The sequence below is a fragment of the Spea bombifrons genome, chromosome 11 (assembly GCF_027358695.1).
Source record: "Spea bombifrons isolate aSpeBom1 chromosome 11, aSpeBom1.2.pri, whole genome shotgun sequence".
NCBI classification, from domain to species: Eukaryota; Metazoa; Chordata; class Amphibia; order Anura; family Pelobatidae; genus Spea; species Spea bombifrons.
Genome location: NC_071097.1, coordinates 6,994,355 through 7,012,659, shown reverse-complemented (window position 1 = coordinate 7,012,659; position 18,305 = coordinate 6,994,355). Strand labels below are relative to the sequence as shown.

Here is an 18,305-nt window from a genome sequence, read left to right as displayed (position 1 = left end):
TCGGACTAGCCAGATCCGTGACACATATGCATCTACTTTTTCATTTCCTACTTCTTTACAAATCTTGCTTATTCCTAATCTTTCTTCTTTTTGCCTTATGGTTCTTTTTTGTTTCAGATTTGTATGTTCTTCTTTATGATTCTCTTTTTCCTTTTGATTCTTTTCCCTTGCTCCTTCCTATTCTTTCTTGTGACGGGACCGACCTGTACCCCGACTGGGTACGCCCGCCGAACGTTGCTTCCTTCGCCCCATGGCCACCGGGGCACCAGAGATTAACCCCTTCACTGTCTGTGGCTAGCCGAAACTGAGCTACACAGGGTGGCTATCGTCCTGAAAAGGACAATACGTGATCATAGCAGAGAACACAGCTCTTCAGGAACCTCGGCCGTACTGTAGTATACCGAAGTATAGCAATACAGCACCCTACCGCCCTAATAAGGGCAGCACCGAGGCTTACCTCAATAACAAGACAGGACTCGTAGTGAGGTAAAACAGGAACTGTCTTTATTTGGGAACACAGGGGTATTTAAACAGTACAAAGGATTGAGTTACGTCCAATCGACACACAAGGGAATTGCGTCCAATAGACACAAGGGAATTGCATCCAATAGACACAAGGGAATTACATCCTGCCCTCCTTTGCATATGACTGAGTATTAGCACTCAGCCCAGTAGGGGGTCTCTACTGTAGTCTGTGTAAGGAGGGAGGGGGCAGGACATGTGGCACCTGGACAGGGTAGCAAACAAGGGGAACAAAAGCACACACCATAATCACAACATATACTGGGAAATGCAGGTATCACAAACAAGAACTATCACAGACGGCACCGATTAACCCGGGGCCGTCACATCTCCCCCCCATAGTCCGGCAGACCCGACTAGACCCCTAACGGGTCGGCTTGGGGCTGTCCGGGAAAGATAAGTGGGCATTAGGTTGTCTCTGCTCCCCAGTCTTTGGAGTGTGGCGCTCTGCACCCGGGCCCATAGTCTGTAGGGAGAAGGCTGGCACTCAGGCCCCTCCAGAAACCCATGGCATGGAGGCCTCTGTGACAGTCCCCTAGCTCGATTGCTCCTACAAAGGTAGCACTTACCAGGCCAACGTCTGCCTCTCCCGGTGTGTATACCATTCGCTGGAGAGAAGTGCCGACTGCCCCCTCTCCCTGGAGGGTACCCAGCCTCTGGGGAGGGATGCCGCCTGCACCCCCTCCCTGTTGCTCCCTCTGCCGCTGGGGAGATGAGCCGACTGCCTTATCTCCCTGGATCCCTGTTGTAGGTGCTGGGCAGAGGCCAGAGGTGTTCTGCCCTGTTGCTAGCGCTTCTGCTGGGGCTAAGGGATCTTCGGGTCCGGCCTGCAGCTGGGGGAAGGGAACGGTGTCCCTTGCTACCATCTGCTGCTGAGGAGGGAGGGCCGGTTCCTCTGCTCCCGGGATAGTGGGCTGTCGCTGGGGAGACTGGCTGGCTGTGCCATCTCCCGAATATGCAATCAGCCGCTGGGGAGGGATGCCGCCTGCACCCCCTCCCTGGCTCTCCTTCTGCCGCTGGGGAGATGGGCCGGCTGCCGCATCTCCCGGGATATCTGCCAGCCGCTGGGGAGGAGGGACGATACCCTCAGCTCCCATCATTGGAATCAGCCGCTGGGGAGCGCAGACCGGTTCTTCTGCTCCCGGGTCTGTGAGCTGCCGCTGGGGAGACTGACCAACTGCGCCATCTCCCGGGTCCTCACTCAGCCGCTGGGGAGGAATGCCACCTGAACCCCCTCCCTGGTGCTCCTTCTGCCGCTGGGGAGATGGGCCGACTGCCGCATCTCCCGGGATATCTGCCAGCCGCTGGGGAGGAGGGACGATACCTTCAGCTCCCATCATTGGGATCAGCCGCTGGGGAGCGAGGACCGGTTCCTCCGCTCCCAGGTCTGTGAGCTGCTGCTGGGGAGACTGACCAGCTGCGCCATCTCCCGGGTCCTCACTCAGCCGCTGGGGAGGAATGCCGCCTGCACCCCCTCCCTGGTGCTCCTTCTGCCGCTGGGGAGATGGGCCGGCTGCCGCATCTCCCGGGATATCTGCCAGCCGCTGGGGAGGAGGGACGATACCTTCAGCTCCCATCATTGGGATCAGCCGCTGGGGAGCGAGGACCGGTTCCTCCGCTCCCGGGTCTGTGATCTGCCGCTGGGGAGACTGACCAGCTGTGCCATCTCCCAGGTCCTCACTCAGCCGCTGGGGAGGAATGCTGCCTGCACCACCTCCCTGGTGCTCCTTCTGCCGCTGGGGAGATGGGCCGGCTGCCGCAACTCCCGGGATATCTGTCAGCCGCTGGGGAGGAACGTCAGTTGTCCTTCCTACCATGATTGGTGACAGCTGTTGGGGAAATCCAGATGATGGAGATGTAGGCGGGGCAGGGCAGAGGTCAGCAACTTTCTGCCCAGTTGCCAGCGCTTCTGCTGGTGTGGGTAACAGTGCTGGGCAGCGGACAGCGTCACTCTGCCCTGTGGCCAGCTCTTCCGATGGTGGGTCCCTGCTAGCAGGTGGGGACCCTTCGCTGTGGGACAGATAGACACCAGCAGCATTCTGCCCTATTGCCGGTGCTTCAGCCTGAGCGAGGATTGCTGATGCAGGACAGATGTCAGCGATGCTCTCTACAGGTGCCAGCGCTTGTGCTGGTTGGTCCTCGTTAGCCGGCCGGGACACCGTGCTGGGGGATGAGCAGAGGCCAAAAGCACTCTGCCCTGTGACCGGCTCTTCTGCCGGTCTGGCATTTTGCGGTGCTGGGCAGAGGATCGCGTTGCTCTGCCCTGGTGGGTCCCTGCTAGCAGGCGGGGACCCTTCACCGTGGGGCAGGCAGAGGCCAGCGGCACTCTGCCCCGCTGCCAGCATTTCAGCCGGAGTAGGAGGGGCGCTTGGTGCTGGGCAGAGAACAGCGTCCCTCTGCCCTGTTGTCAGTGCTTCAGCTGGAACTGCAGGATCCATCGACTCCCGTGTCATGCAAAGGCCGCCTTCCAGCAGCCCTAAGTATTCCATCTCCAGGCACCATTCCCTGTAGACTAGCCCTTCTAAGTCAGCTGCCAGGGTCAGTTCTTGGGAAAGCGGCAGCATTTCCTCGCGGTCCTTGTACAGGTCCCAGAACCTAAAGCTCTCCGAACTACCAAAGTCGTCTTCTGCTTCAAAAGCTTCCCAATCTAAGCCAGGGACATAGAGGTCCTCACCTTCCGGAGAATAGTGATTTCCGGACCCCCACTCCTGCTGGGCTGCAGCCCAATATAATGCTCGATATAGGTCCCCGAGCTCGAGCTCCTTCGCCACCAACTTCTCCAGTGTGGCTACTTCCTCCTCGGTGGGCTGCCATCTCATCCGGCGACGCCGCAGCTTAAACAGCTCCCCGAAGCGTTGTTCTGGGGTAGGCAGGTTCTCATTTCTGCAGTTGTACCAGTTTTCCATGGCATCTTCCCACAGCTCTAGCCGAATCAGGGCTCTCCATTCCAGCCGTACTTCCTCTGTAATCGGCCCTCCCTGTATCGTCAGGGCGACCTTAACTCGAGTCTCAAAGTCCCATAACGGAGCTTCCAACTTATACTCATCAGCTCCTCGTGACGCATTCCTCTGTAGATCCAGGTCCACCTTGAACTGCCGATCCATTTCCATTACCGTCCTACAGACTGTTTCTGCAGATGGAGTGGCTCCGTAGAATGCCATCCTCCTCTGTAATCTGTTGCGGAACTTCTTCGTTGCCTGTTCCCGACACCGGCTCAGTTCTTCTGCCATAGCTGCCACCGATGTGACGGGACCGACCTGTACCCCGACTGGGTACGCCCGCCGAACGTTGCTTCCTTCGCCCCATGGCCACCGGGGCACCAGAGATTAACCCCTTCACTGTCTGTGGCTAGCCGAAACTGAGCTACACAGGGTGGCTATCGTCCTGAAAAGGACAATACGTGATCATAGCAGAGAACACAGCTCTTCAGGAACCTCGGCCGTACTGTAGTATACCGAAGTATAGCAATACAGCACCCTACCGCCTTAATAAGGGCAGCACCGAGGCTTACCTCAATAACAAGACAGGACTCGTAGTGAGGTAAAACAGGAACTGTCTTTATTTGGGAACACAGGGGTATTTAAACAGTACAAAGGATTGAGTTACGTCCAATCGACACACAAGGGAATTGCGTCCAATAGACACAAGGGAATTGCGTCCAATAGACACAAGGGAATTACATCCTGCCCTCCTTTGCATATGACTGAGTATTAGCACTCAGCCCAGTAGGGGGTCTCTACTGTAGTCTGTGTAAGGAGGGAGGGGGCAGGACATGTGGCACCTGGACAGGGTAGCAAACAAGGGGAACAAAAGCACACACCATAATCACAACATATACTGGGAAATGCAGGTATCACAATTAAGAACTATCACAGACGGCACCGATTAACCCGGGGCCGTCACATTTCTTTTTTCCCCTTATGATTCAATCAACCCAACAAAACACACAAACACACACAAACAATTCACGAGGATCTTTCCTGTTATTTTCCCTTTCTAGTTCTATACACTCAAGGCTAAAAGGCAGCCCCCAAAAAGCGAGAAGGGGGGGAGGGGTGGGTTTTGGAGCGCCTCTGGTGTGTGCCTTCCCACTTAATTCTTCACACAAAAGGTTCTTTTCAGAACCATCATATCCTCCGAAAAAGAGAAAATAGGCGTTGAATCACCCGGCCGCGGCTATGTGGGCCACCCGCTGAAAGCCTAGCCCCATACTTGTGTGTTATGCATGGATTGACATATTCGGCCAGCGCGCTCGCTCGGAGCTCTGTCCGTAACATAATAGAGATAAGGGGCGGGGGGCTTAAAGATTGTGCTTTGCCGTTATTTGTTATGCCCAGCCAGGCACTCGGCCACTCAACGGCTCGCTCGGTAGTGGGATAACGGTGTAGAGATATTTCAAGCTTGGGCGCAAGCAACAGGGTTAATTTCGTGCATGCGAAGGGAGACACAAAACACAAGCTCGTTTGAGTGACAACGTGGTGGCTCTTAAAAGAGCCTTTGTGAGGGGTGAGGGGGAAACAGCGTTTGCCCACACCACGTTTACTTAAGCACGTTCTCCTCTGATCCTACGAGCCAGCTGAATGTCTTTTGGCATGATAGTAACCCGCTTAGCGTGAATAGCGCACAAGTTGGTGTCTTCGAAAAGCCCCACGAGGTAAGCCTCGCTGGCTTCCTGGAGAGCCATAACAGCAGAACTCTGGAAACGTAGATCGGTCTTGAAATCTTGAGCAATCTCACGGACCAGCCGTTGGAAAGGCAGCTTTCTGATAAGCAACTCCGTAGACTTCTGGTAACGGCGGATTTCCCTAAGAGCTACGGTGCCCGGGCGGTAGCGATGTGGCTTCTTCACACCACCGGTAGCTGGAGCGCTCTTCCTCGCAGCTTTGGTCGCCAGCTGCTTCCGAGGAGCTTTTCCCCCGGTGGACTTACGGGCTGTCTGCTTGGTGCGAGCCATGCTGGTGCGTGCCGATCTGATTCACCGACGGGTACAACAGAACTGTAACGATTATGTGGCCAACTCAACCCCTTTATAGAGTAGCGGTGAATGTGATTGGATACGCTTAATCACGCCCCTCTTTTTCATAGGCTAGGACGATGGTTTGAAAAATCCAGACTTTGATCAAGAGACTTCGGTGTGGAGCGTTATCTTTTTATTTATTTATTTTAAGTAAATGCTCGAATCGGTCATTTATTCGTTAGCTGCGGTTCTTTTTTTATTTATTTCTTCTCCTCTCTTTTGGTCAGCCTCCTACCTAGTGAACCTGTGTACTGGCTGACCGTTAACAGCGATACGGCGAAAGCTAAAAGCCCGCCTTTATCTTGGTCTCCGTTTGGCGTTTATTTACAGCGATATGCTGCCACCTAGTGGTAAATGAGGGATCGTCGAAAGGGATCACGTGGAGGTGAGGGAGGCAAAAGCATTAAGGTTTTCCGCGGGCGGGCTTTTGATATTCCTAAATAGCCAATCGGTGTCTGGGGCACGCTTGGAAGCTTCTCCAGCCAACCAACGAGAAGCATATATTAAAAAAGCAACGCCCCCTTGAGGCAGAATGGTGTAGTTCCCCATCAGGTCCGTCCAATACGCATAAAAGAAAGCGGGCCGGCCGTAGCCGAGTATTGTGCTGGGGAACTCGTGGAGTAAGCGTGAGCATGTCTGGCCGTGGCAAAGGAGGTAAGGGACTCGGGAAAGGTGGCGCAAAGCGGCACAGGAAGGTGCTTCGGGATAACATCCAGGGCATCACCAAGCCTGCTATCCGCCGTTTGGCTCGCCGAGGAGGTGTAAAGCGTATCTCTGGGCTCATCTATGAGGAGACCCGTGGTGTGCTCAAAGTGTTTTTGGAGAATGTGATTCGTGACGCAGTCACTTATACTGAGCATGCCAAGAGGAAAACCGTTACTGCTATGGACGTGGTGTATGCCTTGAAACGCCAAGGCCGTACTCTGTACGGTTTCGGAGGTTAAGCTTGTTGACTCGTCACCCTGAAACACCCAACGGCTCTTTTCAGAGCCGCCCACACACTCTCTTAGGCTATGATCATGTTGTCCCCGTGTCTGCCCGCGTTTTTCTATGCATGCCTTGAAATAACCAGCTTAACAGTGGCTGGGTCTGGCTATAGATTGTGCTACTGGCAGGATCGGAGTGCTGGGCCCGTTTGCCGAGCATGTGCTGGGATCAGCAGCTGGTGTCCTCCAAAGGCTGGCCCATGGCTGGCTTGAAGGGGGGCCGGCCCAGGGTTTGTAGGTTCCGTCTGTGGTGTAGTTCTCTTAATTCTGTATGTCCCAGTATGTGAGTGACTTTTATTATGCCTTCGTCGTCCCCTCATGTCTTATCCTGTCCGTGTGCCACATGTCCTACCCACGACACTACCGAGTCATATCTTAGTGGGGTAAGACTCGGCGCTGCCCTTTTCAGGGTGGTAGAGCGCTGTATTGCTATACTTCCGTATACTACAGCGCCACCGAGGTTTCTGAAGAGCTGTGTCCTCTGCTAGGATCACGGATTGTCCTTCAGGACGATAGCCCCACTGTGTAGCTCAGCTTCGGCTAGCCGCAGTGGTAAAGCAGCCCCTTCTCTCTGCAAAGCTAGTTCTGTCTGGCGGTGAAGGGGTTAATCCCTTAGATCCCAGCAGGAGAAATCAGCGATTAGCTGGAATACCCAGTCGGGATACAGGTCGTTGCCATCACAGGAGCCCCTTCACCTTGGGCTTCTCTTCCCAAGCAGTCTGGTCGATGGGCACAATACCCCAGCTAACCTGGAGAGCTAGCAGTCCGACAAAAGTGCTAGATCATTCACATAGCTCTGAGACAGACCATGTAGGTGGCTCTCAAAAGAGCCTTTGTTTAAAGAGAGAGAACGAGAACTTTACTTGGCGCTGGTGTACTTGGTAACAGCCTTGGTGCCCTCTGACACAGCGTGCTTGGCCAGCTCTCCAGGAAGGAGGAGGCGTACAGCAGTCTGAATCTCCCGAGAAGTGATAGTGGAGCGCTTGTTGTAATGGGCTAGGCGTGAAGCTTCCCCGGCAATGCGCTCAAAGATATCGTTGACAAACGAGTTCATAATGCCCATGGCCTTGGAGGAAATGCCAGTGTCTGGATGCACCTGCTTTAGTACCTTGTAGACATAGATCGCGTAGCTTTCCTTTCTGCTCTTCTTGCGCTTCTTTCCGTCTTTTTTCTGAGTCTTCGCAACAGCTTTCTTAGAGCCTTTCTTCGGAGCAGGCGCAGATTTCGCTGGATCAGGCATCGCGTCTGCTTTCTTTTCAACACGGAACACAAGAAAACGTGACGAATACTGAAGGGTTACTGCGCCGGGCCCTTCCCTTTATAGGCACCGCATGCAAATAAGGCCGTTCTGCTGTCTCGCGTCCGATTCGATGAGGTTGTCACGTGTGCAGATGCGGCAGCCCATGAACCGCAGTGCCTACACCGATTGGTGTCTCAGACTATGTCCACCCGATTGGATGTTTTGAAAAGGAACCAATCAGTGACGAATAGCGTCACGGGGGGAAGCTATAAATAGCTGGGTAAGTGTGCGGCGGTTCATCTTTAACGTGTTTCTTAGTCGGTTATCAGGGTGGTTTTTTGTCGAGAGATATCATGTCTGGCAGAGGAAAACAAGGTGGAAAAGTTCGTGCTAAGGCGAAGACACGTTCTTCCCGAGCTGGTCTGCAGTTCCCTGTTGGCCGTGTGCATAGGCTTCTTCGCAAGGGTAATTATGCCGAGAGAGTAGGGGCCGGCGCACCCGTGTATCTGGCAGCGGTGTTGGAGTATCTGACTGCTGAGATATTGGAGCTGGCTGGTAACGCTGCACGCGACAACAAAAAGACCCGTATCATTCCTCGCCACCTGCAACTTGCCGTTCGTAACGACGAGGAGCTCAATAAGCTGCTCGGAGGGGTCACCATTGCTCAGGGAGGTGTTCTACCCAACATCCAGGCGGTGCTCTTGCCCAAGAAGACCGAGAGCCACAAGCCTGCCAAGAGCAAGTGAGTGCGGTAATCGGTAACCGCAGGGCAATTAGCCAACACCACCAAAGGCTCTTTTCAGAGCCACCCATAATCTCTGGAACAAGCTATATCTGTCTTGCTATAAACTTGCTGCAAACTTCTTTATAGGCAACTGCTTTCCACTGCAGTTTTTCAGCCCGATGTTTAGTTGCTGAGCTTCACGGTGGCTAAACACCATTCATACAAACTACATCATACACCATACCCCGTTTCAGGGCTAAAATTCGAGGCAAAGCTGCCAGCACTTAAATGGATAAATATGGCTCTCAAGAAAGGTGGGTGGGCAAGTGCTACCACACGGTGGCAGCATTGCATAAGAAATTGTGGTTTACCGCAAATTAATGTGGCAGAAGCCGGGGAATCCCTCAGCTGTGTGATGATCGTGTAGCTGGCAATGGTCTGGGGAGCGTATTAATGAATTTGATAATCACTGAGAGAGAGCCGTGAGTAGCTCCACTGTAGACATCTCCCTTGCCTCTGAAAGCTTAATTGCTAAGAAGGGATTAACCCTTCCTATACCCCAAAGTAGTGATGCGATGTTCGGATCAGTAAAGTGAATCGGATCATTTCGAGTCGGTCATTGAAATGATCCGATTCATGATCCGAATCTTCGGATCACTCAGTGTGACTCATAGGAGTTACTGTTTCCCCAGTCCCTCCCTCCAGTCAAACTAACGTTTGGCCCCGCCCCTTTCATTAGCGTCAATGAACCCTCCTGCCTGCCTACTCTAGCGATGTCACTGAAGGCAGAGAATCGTTCAGAGATTCGAACCATTCAGAGAATATCACTGACACCACACTTTTATAAATAAATACATTAATAATCTTCACTGCCCCCAGGATTTAGATTCACCTTAGATTACCCACTTTAAGATTGCTTTTAGATTGCTTTACCTCTAACTGCACCTTTAGTTAACTTTATTAAATTAACCCTCAGTCCTCAGCATTAAATTAACCCTAAACACCCTGTGACGGATCGTCCTGTGCCCCAGAGTGGACACATCCGCCTGTCAGCTCCTTCCCTCTCCCAGTAAGCGGACACGCTGTGGCTGTCCGAAGAAAGCAGTCACAGACCAGCACTTCCCTCAATCATGAGACAGAACTTCATGCTTTGAGGTTAAAAACAGAACTCCCTTTATTACAAACACACAGAACTTATATACAATCTCCATTCACTGTGCACCGAATCCAACCCCCAATCCCATCAGTCACATCCCATCACAAATCCCATCAGTCTACAGGGGATGTATCAGGTGAGGGGATTAAGGGATACAATGGATTCCCCCACCTGTGTTATCCCCCCTGTAGTGCGGGTGCCGTCTGGGCAGATAGGGCTGTGCTGGCTGATTAAGAGCCCCAGCCAGATTATAGGATCGTCTCTTTGAAGGCTGGAGCTGCAGCCACATTCAAACCGGCTACACATAAATATAATAATAATAATAACAGTGAAGACCAGACATGGTTCGTCACACACCCCATTAACCATTACTGCCCCTAAATTAACCCTAAAGACCCCCATTAACCATAACTGCCCCGGCGCGGCTATCGGACCAACGCCGGCTGTCCCGCGGTCCATCTCGGGGGAAGCTTCAACCTACTGCCGCTCGGTTCCCCTTCCCTTCCTACCCCATGTATCACCTGCCCTACCCATGGACTTCGGCTCTCGTAGCCCAGACACCCCCGCAGAGACTGGGGATCCCTTGTCACTGGAGCCGCTAGAGAGGTCGCAATCAGGCGGTGCGGCTATCGTACAAACGCCGGCTGTCCCGGGGAAACTTCGATTTGCTGCCGCTCGGGGTCCCTACGGATATTGCGGGGCTCGGTTGCCTAAGCGTGGCGCCGGACCGTCTGGGCAGGGAGGGAAGATGTGTGCCTGATTTATGACCTTTTTATCACCTAACCTGTAGATAAGCCTGTGTGTTTCCCCAATAAAGTCTGTTACTTCCCTGGAACGTTAGTTTCGTCTAATGCTTCAGGGACCCGCTGGATCACTAATTGTCATTTTCAGGACATTTACGGCACTGTACTCAGCTACACCTCGGCGGGCTGCGGTGCCGTGAAGCTAGGGTCACCGGACCAGCTCGTGAGCCCTGCTCCGCTAGTGTCGGTGTGACGGACCGACCAGGGACCTCAGGTTGTCCCTCTCCGCCAAGAGCGACTTCTCCCTTCAAGACAATAATTCCCCGCAATCTGTAGGCAATATCCCCAAGCAAAGTAAAGGGATATCGCTATCCGGTACCCAAATAACCAGGCAAGACTAGTCTTTAGGTACAACAAAAGGAATAACTGTTTATTATGGGACAGGTGTCGCCTTTTATAGGTAGGGACACCACGAGGGGAGGAGGAGCAATACAACAGGACACCGGCACCACTAAGTCTGGGAGATAAAGAGCACACATTATCTTTATTAGATTATCTCTCAGACCTTAGTGTGCCGTGTGCAAACTTTTACAAAATAAGGCAATAATATACATTTTTATTAATAACACATTAAAGAGTTTCATGTCACTGGATAACATTATCTGAGGGGTAGGGTGACTGTAGGAACCATCACATTACTCCCCCCCTTTGTTTCCAGTGACAGACCCGGCTAGACCCCAACGGGGTCGGCTTAGGGCTGTTTCTTTGGTTAGGTGGCTAACTCCGATTGCCGAGACAACGCGCAAGCATAGTCCTGGAGGCCATCGAGGAGTCGATCTACCATCCTCTGGAACGTCGCCGGAGCGTTCTTCATCCCAAAAGGCATAATCCTAAATTGGTATAGTCCCAATGGGGTGGTGAAGGCCGACTTCGGAATTGCCTCCGCCGCCAGAGGAATCTGCCAGTACCCCTTGCATAGGTCGAGGGTGGATAGGAACTTACCACGAGAGATGCGGTATAACAAATCATCTACTCGGGACATGGGGTACGTGTCAGTCACAGTCCGGTCATTGAGCCTGCGGTAGTCTCTCTTAGGCACTAGGACTACCGGAAAAGCCAAGGGGCTCTCGGACGGCTCAATCACTCCCAGATCGAGCATCTCCGTAATCTCCCTTAACATCCCTTCTCGGACAGACTCAGGAACTCGGGACGCAGCTTGGCGGTAACGGGGTCTGCCCTGGAGTCTCCACGTGGTGGTGCATCCCGGGAGGGCAGAGAGTAAGCCGCCTCTCTGGTCTAACAGCTGGCGAACTTGGGCCTTCTGGGATTTCCCTAACTGCGCCGCTAACTGTATCGCGCCAAGTTCCCTCGTCCCTGACGCTACCTGGGGCAATTCTAGCAGGGTAATCCCTCAGGGTCATCTATCGCCGGGGCGCAAATAACTGCTACTTCCTCCGGACGCTCCTGGTAGGCTTTCAACATGTTCACACGGAAGGTTCGCTGGATCCTTCCGTCTGCACATTTAGCTACCATGTAGGTGGTGTTGCACAGTTGCTTCACCACCCGATACGGTCCCTGCCACACCGCCTGCAGCTTATCCGGGATGGTTTAAGCGCTAGGACCTTCTGCCCTACTTCAAAGGCGCGGCTCCGGGGCGGTCCGGTCGTACCACCGTTTCTGCCAACCTTGCGCCACTTGAAGGTTTTCCCGGACCATGTCCGTGTGGTCCTTCAATCTATCCCAGAAGGCCAACACGTACTCTACTATGGTCGGCCCTTCGGTCCCTGCCAGTGCTCTGTAAGCAAATCTAGGGGGTAAACGGTGGCATAGTCCACGACAGTGAGGATATATTTCCCTTGTTACTCCCGGTAGCATATGAGATAGGTCCGCCTATCCGAATAGGGCAGGGAAGATTTAAACCCCCAGAACCTCCCATTTACCCACAGTTGTTTCCTGCCCTACCGGGTAGGTACATCCCCCGTTTGTTGTTTTCAGAGCTCGTGGCAGAGCTCTCCTGTCCAGCGCTGCAGTGCCGCTTTGGGTAGTGGGCAAGGGTTTTTCGCCCGTTTTAACCCTCTCCGGTCCGGTCCTCGGTAGGAACCTGTTTACCGGAGCAGGGAAAGGCTCCTTCACGCAGGGTCCTCGGAAGGACTCTAGCCTACTTACCTTTAGCAGCCCTTGGGCGGGCTAGCTGTAAGCAGAACATCGGGACTCTGCTTCAGTCTGCCGACGATATCAGCCAGGAAGCGTCTGATCTTTGCGGTGGCGTGCTTCCGGTTTCATCTCAGTCTGCCAGGAGGCATCTGAGGTCAAGAAGGGGGCAGATCTGTAAGCAGCTCTCAGGTCCGAGAAGGCTTTTTGGTGGTTTTCTGGACCTTTTTCCCTCGGTTTGGTAAGGTTTTTTATTAGCTTGTACTGCTTTTAGTTTGCAGTTTTCTTCTGATGAAGAGTCCTGGCTTCCTGAGATTTTCTGTTCTGGTGTTTTCTGCCTCTTAACCCAAGTAGGTTATGAGTCTATGGGAATTTGTCTGCGTTTGTTTTTTCTTTTTGTTTTAACCGTCTCCTATCCTTTATTATTAGGATGTCGCTAGATAAGCCAGACTTCCCTGAAGAGTCACCAGCTCCTAGGAAGGCTGCATCCAAGACGAAACATTTTGCCTGTAAAAACTGCAAGGCTACAATGTCTGACGCCTCTAGGAAATTTTGCTCATCCTGCCTCAAAGCCAGAGAGGAGTCCATTTCAGAATTCAAGGAATGGATGAAAGCTGAGCTTCAGTCCACTTTTCAGCAGATTAAAACCTCTGTTATGGATTCTTTACCTCAGCCTAGATCTGTGGGCCCCGACCCTCGGCCTGGGTTCCGGCCCTCTGGTCAGGAACCTTACACTTCAGATTCTGAAAAGAAATGGCATATGGAAGATCCCGAATCCCTAGAGGATGGGGAACTATCGGAAGAATCCTTCTTCTTTCCAGCAGAAGACGTAAACAAGCTGGTTATTGCCGTAAGGGCTGCTCCGGATCTGGAAGAAGAGCAGCCAAAAGACAAACCAGGGCTCCTTTAAGAAACCTAAGGTTTTTCCTATTTATGAAACCTTAAAATCCATAATCACTGACCAGTGGAAGGCTCCGGAAAGAAGGCTAACTACCTGTAAAAGGGTGTCCAGACTCTTTCCTTTTCCAGACGATTTCTCTGAGCTCTGTTCAACTCCCAAAGTTGATGCTCCAGTGGCCAGAGCCATCGGAAGATCTGCTATACCTTTAGAAGATTCCTCTCATTTTTCGGATCCCATGGATAGGAAGGCAGAAGGGGCAGCTAAGAGATCTTTTGAAGCCTCAGCAGCTATCTTTAAGCCAGGCATTGCAGCAGCCTCAGTAGCTAGGGCTATGCGCTTATGGCTTCAACAAATTGAAGATGATATCCTAAGCGGTGCAGGAGAAGAGGATATCCTCCGTGGCATCTCAGATGGGAAGAGCGCTGCTGATTTTTTTATGTGACTCAGCTATGGAATCCGTACGCATGGCTGCTAGGGCCTCTGCATTGTCGGTTGTGTCTAGAAGGGCTCTATGGCTCAAAGCCTGGTCAGCAGACTCCGCTTCCAAGCAACATTTGTGCGGGATTCCCTTTTCTGGCAAAGATCTGTTTGGGAAAGAGCTGGAAACTTTATTGGAAAAGGCTACTGGGGATAAGTACTTCTTGCCTAAACGTAAACCCTTACCTCGTTTTCGTCCAAATTGTTCGTTCAGGTCCTCCAGAGGTCAAGATTCCGACCCCAGGCTCGGTTTCGTGGTAGGGGCAGACCCTTCCCATCTAAACATGAAGATGGAGCCGCTAAGAGACCTTGACGCCAGGAGTTGTGCGGTAGGGGGCAGGCTGAGAATTTTTTTTCCACCTTTGGGCTCTTGTTTTTTTTCTACCTTTGGACCCTGGGGATCATTTCCAGAGGGTACGGTCTGGAGCTTGTCAGCACTCCCCCAGAGCGTTTTATGATGTCTACACCTCCCGCGGATCCTTCCAGGAGAAAGGCGCTTTTGGATCTGGTGCAGGATTTTGTCAAGAAACAAGTACTTATCCCAGTGCCTGCTGCCCAAAGAGGAAGAGGTGTTTACTCCCACATCTTCGTGGTTCCTTCCTTTCGGTCTCGCTTCAGCACCGAGAAATTCAGCGTCCGTTCTTCCCTCAGATGGTGTCTTTAGGCGAAAAGGCTGGGTTCAGGTCTGGTCTGGACCGAGCCCTCTTGGACAGTCTTTTCCACGGACGCCAGTTTATCCGGTTGGGGAGCTACGATGGACAAAGAATTCCGTCAAGGTTTTTGATCCAACCACGAGCGCCATCTTCAAATCAATATGCTGGAACTTCGGGTAGTTTGGAAAGCTCTCCTCTCATGGCAGTCCAGGCTACGATGGAAAGCGGTAAGAATTCTGTCGGACAATCGCACGGTAGTGGCTTTCCTGAACAAACAAGGTGGCACGAGAAGTCTTCAGTTAGGAAGTCTTCGTCAGAAGATCGGGAAGTGGGCCAAATTTCATCTTTCTCACCTTTCGGCCGTCTTCATCCATGGAAAGGAGAACGTCACTGCAGATTTCCTAAGCAGAACTTCTGTTCTTCAAGGAGAGTGGAGCCTGAGCTATGCGACGTTTCATCAGATCACGAAGATCTGGGGAGTTTCAGAGATCGACCTCATGGCTACTACAGCCAACAAGAAACTCCCTCTGTTTTATTCTCTGTCAGCAGCAGGCCATCCCTTAGCTCTGGATGCCTTTTCTCAGGTTTGGGCCTTCGATCTGGGTTATATCTTTCCCCCTCTTCCTCTCATCGCCTGGGACAGATGTCGGGTGATTCTGATAGCTCCCGACTGGCCCAAAAGGATTTGGTACCAGGAGTTGATTCGTCTGTCCATAGAGAGCCCTCTAAGGTTGGAGATCAAACCAGACCTGCTCCAGCAGGGGGCTGTCCTCCACCCAAATCCCGCCTGTTTCAGTCTTTCAGTTTGGCTCCTGAAAGGGAGACTTTAATTCAGGCAGGTCTGTGAAGAACCATGTCTCCTCTTCACTGTTATTATTATTATATTTATTTGTAACCTGTTTGAATGTAGCTGCAGCTCCAACCTTCAAAGAGACAATCCTGTAATCCGGCTGGGGCTCTTAATAAACCAGCACAGCCCTGTCTGCCCAGGCGGCACCCGCACTACAGGGGGGGATAACACAGGTGGGGGAAACCCATTGTATCTCTTAATCTCCTCACCCGACACATCCCCTGGAAACTGATGGGATTTGTGATGGGATGTGGCTGATGGGATTTGTGATGGGATACGGATGATGGGATTGGGTTCGGTGCTCATTGAATTGAGATTGTATATAAATTCTGTGTGTAATAAAAGGAGAGTTCTGTTTTAACCTCAAAGCATGAAGTCCTGTCTCATGATTGAGGGAAGTGCTGGTCTGTGACTGCTTTCTTCGGACAGCCACAGCGTGTCCACTGACTGGGAGAGGGAAGGAGCTGGCTGGCGGATGTGTCCAGTCTGGGGCACAGGACGATCCGTCACAAGGTCTCTCTAAAGATGTAGCTGATACCTTGATGAAGAGCCAGAAACAAGTTACCAACCTCGGTTACGACGCCGGCTGATCTCTGCTCTCCTGGCAGCCCCAGCAGCCGGTAATCTATAGGAGGCCTCTTCCCGGAACCACCCCTGGTCCGTGCCCCCACCACCCGTGGGGTATCTCACGGTCCGTCACGGGGAAACTTTGAACTGCTGCCGCTCGGGGTCCCTTCGACCGATCGCCTAACCTTTTGGACAGGATATACTCAGGACCCTGAGCAAGTAGCGTACCTAGCGGGGGGCGGGGGGGCAGTTCGCACCGGGTGCCGCTCATCAGGGGGGTGCCAACTTGCCGGCACCCCTCCAGAGACGGACAGCAATGTCCGCCGCTGGAGAAGAAGGCTCGCAAGGGAGCGGTATCGGAGGTCTTTAACAGACCTCCGGCTCCCTTGAGTGATTTTAAGCCAGAGGAACCGGCTTAAAATCACTCAAGGGAGCCGGAGGTCTGTTAAAGACCTCCGATACCGCTCCCTCGCGATCTGCGTGGCAACTGCTGCTGTGCGCCGGGGTTTGTTGTCAGATCCCGGCGCACAACACTGAAGCCGCGCCCACCGCCGTCCGTGCCCTCTGAACCCGGAAGAAGACAGAAGAAGAGGAGCGAAGAGAAAGAAAAGGAGCTGACTGTTGTAAGAAGAAAAGAGGAAAGGTAGGAAATCATTCAGTTAGAGTGACAGTGAGAGTGGATGGGTAGGTTTGGATGGGTATGTGTGGATGGGTATGTGTGGATTGGTATGTGTTGAATCTGTGGATTGGTATGTGTGGATTGGTAAGTGTGAAATCTGTGGATTGGTAAATGTGGATTTGTATGTGTGGATTGGTATGTGTGGAATCTGTGGATTCGTAAATGTGGATTGGTATGTGTGGAATCTGTGGATTGGTATGTGTGGATTGGTAAGTGTGAAATCTGTGGATTGGTATGTGTGGAATCTGTGGATTGGTAAATGTGGATTGGTATGTGTGGAATCTGTGGATTGGTAAGTGTGGATTGGTATGTGTGGAATCTGTGGATTGGCAAGTGTGGATTGGCAAATGTGGATTGGTATGTGTGGAATCTGTGGATTGGTATGTGTGGAATCTGTGGATTGGTATGTGTGGCATCTGGAATGGTAAGTGTGGATTGGTAAATGTGTGAGAGTGATGGGTGTTATGCTGTACCATTTCCAATGTCTTTTTCATTATATAATTATGCTCTAAAGTACATCATTCTCACACATTTACCAATCCACACTTACCATGCTGTTCCATACAGTGGCAGAGCTGGGAGACAGAGGCCTTGCACCCCCACCCCAGGACTCCTGAAAGGTAAGTGAACTTCAAAGGGGGGAGAGGGTAGATAGTTAGGGGGGGTAGATTGGGAGAAGGGAGTGAGACGGGGTAGATAGGGAGAAGGGAGTAAGAAGGGCAAGATAGGGCAGAAGGGGGTGAGAATGGGTAGATAGGGAGAAAGGAGGGTAGCAAGAATATTGAAATAAAGAGTCAGAATGAGAGTGAAAATGAATGGATTAATGTGTGGATGAATTGTGTGAATGAGTGAGAGAATTAATGAATTTGTGAGAATGCATCAATGAATATGTGTAAATAATTTGTGTGAAAGAATAAATTATTGTGTGAATTAGTGAGTGACTGTAAAAGTGTTTGTGTTAATCATAGGTGTATAGTTGATTTGTCAAAAAGGCAAAGATGGTATAAGCAGGGTGTTTATGGGAGAAAAATGGCACAGGCAGGGTGTTTATGGGACAAAGATGGCACAGGTAGTGTGTTTATGGGACAAAGATGGCGTACACTGGGCTGTTTGGGAACAATGCTGACTCATGCTGGGCTGTTTGGGGGCAAAGATGGCACGTCCTATGTGTGTGTAATTTGGGTGCTGGTCAGGTTCTATGTGGGCAATGTGGACGCCGTTTTTTTTGGAGGGTTATTAAAGAAAGCACTATTATATGTTCAGTAAATGTTATTTAAACGTATTTATTTTACTTATAAGTTATTAATTTATTTTTTCAGATTTCTTGTTGTTTACAGTTTACATACAGTTTACAAATTGGTGCAATGAATATTCTTGCCAACATAATTTTGTAGATGTCTTTACATTTTTGGGGGGGTGCCACTTACAGGATCTGCCCCGGGTGCCAAATACTCTAGGTACGCCCCTGCCCCGAGCTACCGGGGATCGCCGCCGCTCCTTCAGGATCACCCCCGAAAACACCGGTTTAATGTGGTACGGCCATTGCGGGGCTCGGAGGCCCTGATAAGGGCAGCACCGAGCCTTAACTAAATAGCAAGACGAGACTCGTAGTGAGGCAAAACGGGGACTCTTTATTTGG

At 51.8% G+C, this 18,305-nt stretch overlaps 4 protein-coding genes across 4 annotated transcripts; 2 read left to right on the top strand and 2 right to left on the bottom strand.

The window, feature by feature from the left end:
• Positions 1–4,998: 4,998 nt before the first annotated feature.
• On the bottom strand, positions 4,999–5,476 carry LOC128468897 (histone H3). Its single transcript, XM_053450714.1, has one exon. It carries the CDS (start codon positions 5,474–5,476, stop codon positions 5,066–5,068), a length of 411 nt encoding a protein of 136 aa, XP_053306689.1. The 3' UTR covers positions 4,999–5,065.
• A 666-nt stretch (positions 5,477–6,142) lies between these two features.
• LOC128469038 (histone H4) lies at positions 6,143–6,492 on the top strand. Its single transcript, XM_053450835.1, has one exon. It carries the CDS (start codon positions 6,172–6,174, stop codon positions 6,481–6,483), a length of 312 nt encoding a protein of 103 aa, XP_053306810.1. The 5' UTR covers positions 6,143–6,171; the 3' UTR covers positions 6,484–6,492.
• An 891-nt stretch (positions 6,493–7,383) lies between these two features.
• On the bottom strand, positions 7,384–7,839 carry LOC128468975 (histone H2B 1.1-like). Its single transcript, XM_053450780.1, has one exon. It carries the CDS (start codon positions 7,763–7,765, stop codon positions 7,385–7,387), a length of 381 nt encoding a protein of 126 aa, XP_053306755.1. The 5' UTR covers positions 7,766–7,839; the 3' UTR covers position 7,384.
• Positions 7,840–8,094: 255 nt separating this feature from the next.
• On the top strand, positions 8,095–8,625 carry LOC128468942 (histone H2A type 2-B-like). The gene has a single exon (XM_053450752.1). It carries the CDS (start codon positions 8,119–8,121, stop codon positions 8,509–8,511), a length of 393 nt encoding a protein of 130 aa, XP_053306727.1. The 5' UTR covers positions 8,095–8,118; the 3' UTR covers positions 8,512–8,625.
• The last annotated feature ends 9,680 nt before the right edge of the window (positions 8,626–18,305 follow it).